This window comes from Pristiophorus japonicus, chromosome 6 (assembly GCF_044704955.1).
Source record: "Pristiophorus japonicus isolate sPriJap1 chromosome 6, sPriJap1.hap1, whole genome shotgun sequence".
Classification (NCBI taxonomy): Eukaryota; Metazoa; Chordata; class Chondrichthyes; family Pristiophoridae; genus Pristiophorus; species Pristiophorus japonicus.
In genome coordinates this window covers 77,454,756-77,461,973 of record NC_091982.1, presented here as the reverse complement: position 1 = coordinate 77,461,973, position 7,218 = coordinate 77,454,756, and the positions used below count along the sequence as shown (strand labels likewise).

At 45.9% G+C, this 7,218-nt stretch overlaps 1 protein-coding gene across 1 annotated transcript; it reads left to right on the top strand.

The window, feature by feature from the left end:
* The first annotated feature begins 4,987 nt into the window (after positions 1-4,987).
* On the top strand, positions 4,988-6,262 carry LOC139265165 (uncharacterized). Its single transcript, XM_070882083.1, has 2 exons — positions 4,988-5,107; positions 5,381-6,262. The coding sequence occupies exons 1-2, from the start codon at positions 5,026-5,028 to the stop codon at positions 5,956-5,958; spliced, it is 660 nt and encodes a 219-aa protein (XP_070738184.1). The 5' UTR covers positions 4,988-5,025; the 3' UTR covers positions 5,959-6,262.
* Positions 6,263-7,218: the final 956 nt, after the last annotated feature.

Below are 7,218 nucleotides of genomic sequence, written 5' to 3'. Positions count from 1 at the left end.
GCCCAAGGGCAGCGGATGGGGCACGCTTGCCTATTGTTCGGACAGTTAGTGGATGTAGAAGATCCCCTCGACTAGGGGTGTGGCCGGGATCTGGGAGCACTCCCCGTTAGAACCACATCAACCCAAGCTCCCGGGGATCTGAGGCCACACATTCCGATTACTTACCTGGCAGGGGAGTAACCATGATAAGCTTTGTTGAATGAAGAAAGATTTTGTGAATGTCTGTCTGTGAATGAAAGCGCTTTTGTGATTTTTTGACTGCGGAATGAATTTTTCATGTGTCTGAAAGTCTGTTTGGAAAAATAGTGGAGTTGTCTGTTTGTTTTGGTTCCACCCACTTTTTCAAACAGAGTGAAGGATTTTTTTAACCCTTAGTAGTGTTGTCCTGTATGTGGGAAGTCTTCAGAAAGTGTGAACCTTACAGGGGAAACCATACAAGGGCTCTTGGGGGTGGGTATCATTAGACATGCGGTATCTCCACAATAGCCCTGTTTGGCCTGTGCGGAAACCTGACGAAAGTTGGAGGATGACTGTGGACTACCGACAACTGAACAAATTTGCCTCTCCCCTGGCAACCGCTGTCCCAGATGTAGTAACTATAACAGAGCGGCTGTCTGAAGAAGGTGCAGGGCCCTAGCCAGACTGTCCAGTTTCTGGGGATCCAATGGTCTCGGGGTGATCGCATCATACCCGAGCCTGTGAAGAATAAAATTCAAGAAATGGCCACTCCACGAATAAAACTGAGACACAACGGTTCGTGGGACTATTGGGTTACTGGAGGAGACACATACCTCTTAACCAGTGGTACTTGAAACCTTCACAACAAAATTAACTCTTCCCTGTTCCCATCCTAATTTCTGCTCCCCTTTTGTAGTATTTGTATTTATTGTTGAATTACAAAATGTCAAATATGGTAATACTGTTTTTTTTAATATCAGACTTCTCATTTATGCTTAGTGATTCACAGATCACAGAATGCAAAGTACTTGTTTAATAATTATGTGCCTAACTTCTGTTTTGGAAGCTGAAAATCAAAAACTCTAAACTTTTGCTCCGTAACTTTGTGATACAGTATCTCATAGATTACATCTTTTTAAGCTTCAGCTTCTGACGCAATATGTGTACTTTTATTAAAAAGGCTTCCAAACCCAAGATTTTCCAATACAACCAAAATCTTTTATTTAAATTATTTTTACTGAGCTAGAAGGTTTTACACAAAGGAAAATGGGGGCGTACTCCCCCAGCCCGCAGCCTCGAGAGACCCACGCAGGCTTTTTTCTAAAAGGCATTTTTTTAAAAACCAACGGGACCACGAATTTTTTATCTTTTGCTCAACAAACCTATCCTTTGTGCATTTCCTAGCTCCATAACTTATCATCTGAATAAATCTGCACCTGCATTTCTAACTTAAAATGCAATTCAATTCTAGGTTCACACTTTCTTAAAACTTCCCACACACAGGACAGCACTGCAAAGGGTTAAAAAAAAAACTTTCACTCTGTCTGAAAAGTGGGTGGAGCTAAAACAAACAGACAACTCCACCATTTTTTCAAACAGGCTTTCAGACACATGAAAAATTCATTAATTCCCACCTCAAATATTCCGCAGTCAAAAATCACACAAGCACTCTCATTCAAAGACAGACATTCACAAAAGTCTCTCTTCATTCAACAAAGCTTATTGTTTGGCTGGCTCTATTTTTGGATCCATACATCACTTAAGATAGTCACTATCAGGTTTTTTTTATGGCATTACATAATTACGCAAGTTATAATTAATACATGATGATAGATGAATACATGATTGATTTACTTTCTCTGTTAATTTTACATTTGCTCGAAGAATCAGAACCCAGGCCTTTTCTTCCTTCTCTTTCTTTTCCTTCTTCCACCACTCCCGCTGGTCAGCCGGTGGGTCGTGTGATTTCCAGCCTGATTTAATCATCCTTTCTATTACTTTCTTCTCTTTCTTCGCCAGGTGGCGGGTAAGGGACCCTTCAGGCCTCCACTCGAGTTTTGTCTGTTCGTTGGTCATTCCTGGGTAGGATTAGAGCCATTAGGAATCTACTCTCAGAGGTCCACTTTCTGTCTAGCGCTACTTGTAGTAGACCATCTCCTGGCTAGCTGTCGAGTCACAAGTCTGTCACGATGTCTTTCTTACACCAGGCTTATAATACAATTCTTAAATACTTTAAGCAATTCCCGATAGCGCGCTACGTCTTCTTAATGAACTACCTACCACTGTTCTGCCTGTTGGTCCGACCCTGTTCACAGGTTTGATATTCGTCGGTCGCTGGGCACCACCCGGCCCCGGGATAAATTTAAATATACTCACCCGATGTTTCCAAGGGTATCAAGCGACCTCCGAAATATCCTGCCGACTATGCCACTGTTAGCGCGAATGAATCCTGGAAGAATCACTTGTCACTCGGGTCGGTTCCAAACGTCAAAACGGTTTTATTTACGCTGGTGGGGAGAAAGCCTCTGGGGAACACCAGGCACTCCTCTCCGCCGAACAAAGAAATTCATTGATACTTATATGTTTTACAACAGTTTACAACAGTTACTCAGCCCATTTTGGCTGGACACAATCCAATCATAATGATTATAGATTACATAAAGGCTTATTTCGGCCAATGGAATTGGCCCCTAAGTAGCAGGGGACTGCGTGATCACTTCATGTTTAGCTAGGGGGTTATTCATGGTCTCGTGATGTTTTCCAGGCCACCCTTTATCTACTGTCCTTGGGTTCTGTGTGCGCACAACCTCCTTATCTTAACACTGTTACAGGAGTACCATTGTTTAGCATTTTACCAGGACTTCTTGTCTGGGGGTCAGGAGGTTGTTGATTAGAGACATTCTGCTGAATGTGCCTTTTTGTGTGTTCCTGTGTGAGAAAATGCAGTTATGTCAGTTAACTAGGAATGTAGTCAAGTTGGCTAGCTAAGTTCCCCTAATGCTTTGCGGAATCTCTGGCAGCCATTTTACATGTACCTTGCAGGTGCCTTTGCCTTAGAAAATGCCCTCCAACACAGACTCTCCATGTTCCTTTGAAAAATAGCCGCGGCCGATCGAACCCCAAACGGGCATCTATTGTAGATGAACAGACCTTTGTGCGTGTTGATGCACATGAGGCCTTTCAAAGATTCCTCCAGCTCCTGCGTCATGTAGGCTGAGGTCAGGTCCAACTTGGTGAACGTCTTCTCTCCTGCCAGCGTCGCAAATAGGTCGTCTGCCTTGGGTACCGGGTACTGGTCCTGCAGCGAAAAACGGTTAATCGTTACTTTATAGTCCCCACAAATTCTGACCGTGCCATCGCCCTGAGAACTGGAACAATTGGACTGGCTCACTCGTTGAACTCAACCGACGCAATGATACCGTCTCGTTGCAGCCTGTCCAGCTCTATCTCCACTTTCTCTCGCATAATGTATGGCAGCACACGTGCCTTGTGGTGGATGGGTTGTGTACTGGGAACCAATTGGATCTGCACCTTCACTCCAGAGAAATTTCCGATGCCTGGCTCAAACAACGACGGGAACTGGCTCAAAACCTGGGCACATGAAGTGCCGGCAACGGACGAAAGCGCTCGGATGTCGTCCCAGTTTCAGCAGATTTTTCCCAGCCAGCTTCTGCTGAACAGTGTGGGGCCATCGCCTGGTACAATCCATAGTGGTAGTTCATGCACCGCTCCATTATAGGAGACTTTTACTGCTGCACTGCCAACTACAGGGATCAACTCTTTAGTGTAAGTTCTCAGCTTGGTATGAATAGGGCTCAGCTTGGACTCTTGTGCCTTGTTGCACCACAGCCTCTCGAAGGCCTTTTTGCTCATGATAGACTGACTCGCACCCGTGTCCAATTCCATGGATACTGGAATTCAGCAGGATGACTTGAACAGGTTGGGTGAGTGGGCAAATGCATGACAGATGCAGTATAATGTGGATAAGTGTGAGGTGGCAAAAACAGGATGGCAGATTATTATCTGAATGGTGACAGATTAGTAAAAGGGGAGGTGCAACGAGACCTGGGTGTCATGATAAATCAGTCAGTGAAAGTAGGCATGCAGGTACAGCAGGCAGTTAAGAAAGCAAATGGCATTGTGGCCTTCATAGCGAGAGGATTTGAGTATAGGAGCAGGGAGGTTTGCTGCAGTTGTACAGGGCCTTGGTGAAACCACACCTTGAATATTGTGTGCAGTTTTGGTCTCCTAATCTGAGGAAGGACATTCTTGCTATTGGGGAAGTGCAGTGGAGGTTCACTCGACTGATTCCCGGGATGGCAGGACTGACATATGAAGAAAGACTGGATCGACTAGGCTTATATTCACTGGAATTTAGAAGAATGAGAGGGGATCTCATAGAAGCATATAAAATTCTGACGGGATTGGACAGATTAGATGCAGGAAGAATGTTCCCGTTGTTGGGGAAGTCCAGAACCAGGGGTCACAGTCTAAGGATAAGGGGTAAGCCATATAGGACCGAGATGAGAAGAAACTTCTTCACTCAGAGAGTTGCGAACCTGTGGAATTCTCTACCACAGAAAGTTGTTGAGTCCAGTTCGTTGGATATATTCAAAAGGGAGTTAGATGTGGCCTTTACGGCTAAAGGGATCAGGGGGTATGGAGAGAAGGCAGGAGTGGGGTACTGAAGTTGCATGATCAGCAATGATAATATTGAATGGTGGTGCAGGCTCGTAGAGCCGAATGGCCTGCTCTTGCACCTATTTTCTATGTTTCTCTGTAACAGTCATGCATGACTATCGGCAGATGTGAGGTCTTGCACTTTTACCAGGAATGTTTTACTCAAAGCCTGCGGTCATGGTGTACATCTTTAGGTAGAAATGATAATAATCATGATTACATCTGTCGGTTATGTGTTGTATCAGTGTCTATGACAGTACCTAGCAATGATATCATGCAATGATCTCATGCCATGTCGCCCTGTCACCTTTTACAGAAGAAGCTATCGACGATGTTGTGCAGATGCGACCAGGTGGGGGGCTACCAGTCCCCAGCGACATCACAGAGATGGAGGAGCGTGTGCTCACACTCGTGGGGAAGCACCTCCTGACAGCCATGGATGCAACTGCAGACCCTGAAGTGATGCCACGTGAGTAAAGCTTACACCATTGCATGATCTAAAGTCAATAGATGCCACACCAACTCATATATGATAGATGATTTCTAAAAGTGTCATAGAAATAATGCTGGCCTAATGAAAATCATTGCAATGCACAATGTGTTGATGGTCATGAAATGTGATGTCTGTGATGATTTTGATAGCGGTGGTGCTTTTGTCGTGCATATGCCATGTGTAGCGCTGGACTCACCTTGTCACCCTAGCACCCCCTCCTCCTCTAATAATCTAATTTGTGTCTTGCAGCTCAGCCAGCAGCGCGGCCCCAGGCAAGGCCACAGAGGCCAGAAGGTGGGGACGCGGGGCAGGAGTTGGCGAACGATCCTACTACATCTGATGCTAATGAGCTCCGATTGTCACCCGTCAATCCGCTGGGTCTGTTCTCGACGGATGAGAATGCGGACTTCGAAGAACCTGCATCGGCACGCTCCAGAATCCATTCCACCCCATGTCCATCTAATGGTCCTTCGGTCATTCCCGCCTCTACTCTGGAGGTGCCGGCCCCAAGCACCTCTCCACAGGGCTCTCCATTTGTCCCCAGGATGGCACCGACCCCACGGAGGCCTTGTAGATGCAGCAGGTCTGTTCTACGAGCGCGACATGACAGTGGAGAGATGGTACAATTGTCCAGGAGGACTATAGACATTGGTGACCAGCTCATCGAAGCATTGGGGGGCATATCCCAACAGTTGGCCACCATGACCGAGTACATTCTGTGCATGGTGGAGTCCCTGGATGCGATAGCCAGGAACACTGTTGCCACAGGCCTCCCAGTGGTCCCCGAGCGCGGCACTCCACCCCTAGGTTCCGCACCATCACTGTGAATGACAGATGAGAGCAAAGACCAAGATCCTGCTTCTGCATTTGAGAATGTTGCCCCTCCAGCACTCCCGTACCCGTGCAACCACCGCATCTGCCTTCATCCCCCCCGAATGAGGCACCGCCTGAGGAGCTCCTCGGCCAGACGCCGTGGAGCGAGGAGGGGAAAGGGTAGAGGTGGTGAGAAGAAGAAGAGGGGAGAAGGAAAGTGAGGTGCATTTGTTGCAACATATGGAGGCTGGGGACCATGCTCCTGCTTTGCTTTTGTATTCTGTGTTGGTGGACATATTGAACATGTGATTTATGTCAGTGGTGGAAAAAGTGGGGTGTGGGCGGGGGTTGGGTGTTATTGGCTGTGATACTTATGATTTCAGACAAATATTGGTATTAAACTTTTGTTATTAAACATAACCTTGTTGCGCATTGTCTCAGATAGCTGGACCATTACACACTGGTGATTCCTTACCATGAAAGAGTTAAATACAACTTAACATCAATCAACGTAAACTTTAACTGGCACCAAGGTGATGGGCACCATTGATGTCTGAGCTGCACACACAGCAGTGTATCAGCGTTGTCATTCACATCAGCGCTCTTTCTGGCAAATCTTTCCGATATCAGCTCCTCACGTAAGAGTGGGATTTAACAGATGCCATTCGTTCCGGTTAGTTCCACTTTTTGTGGGCGTTTTTTTGAGCGAGCGATATGTGTGCTAGGTGGTGAAATTGACGATGGGCGATCTCCATGGCCGCTAGTTTGGGTAAATATGCTCTTTACGACACAAAACAGTGGGCGGGCGTTGATATTGAATCTCGGCGCTAATTCCGTGCGGAAAGTAACGCTGGGCAATATTATGGGCATTGATTTTGCCCATTCTGCTGATTCCGCCCCAAAAAAGTGGGCGGGTGGTAATATTTTTTCCCGCGTTAAGCCCATTGAGAAAATAACGCTCGGCGATAAGTCTCCTAAAAAAGCCTGTCAGTTTCCATTTAGTGCCAAAATTGGCGATATATGGGCGTTATATGTCATTTCAGCGATAAAATGGGCGTTAAGTGAGCATTAAGGATGCAAAAAAAGTGGAGGTTCAGCATTTAAGACAAGAAATTGATCAATTAAACCACAGTATTAGGCAATTAGAACCGGCAGCTTCATTGCTTCAACAATAAAGCCTCTCAAATTTAAATGCCACAGCAGCCATCATTGAAGCAAATGAAAACAAATTAGAGTTATAAAAATATAAATTGGAAAACTTGGGGCTCCAGCAA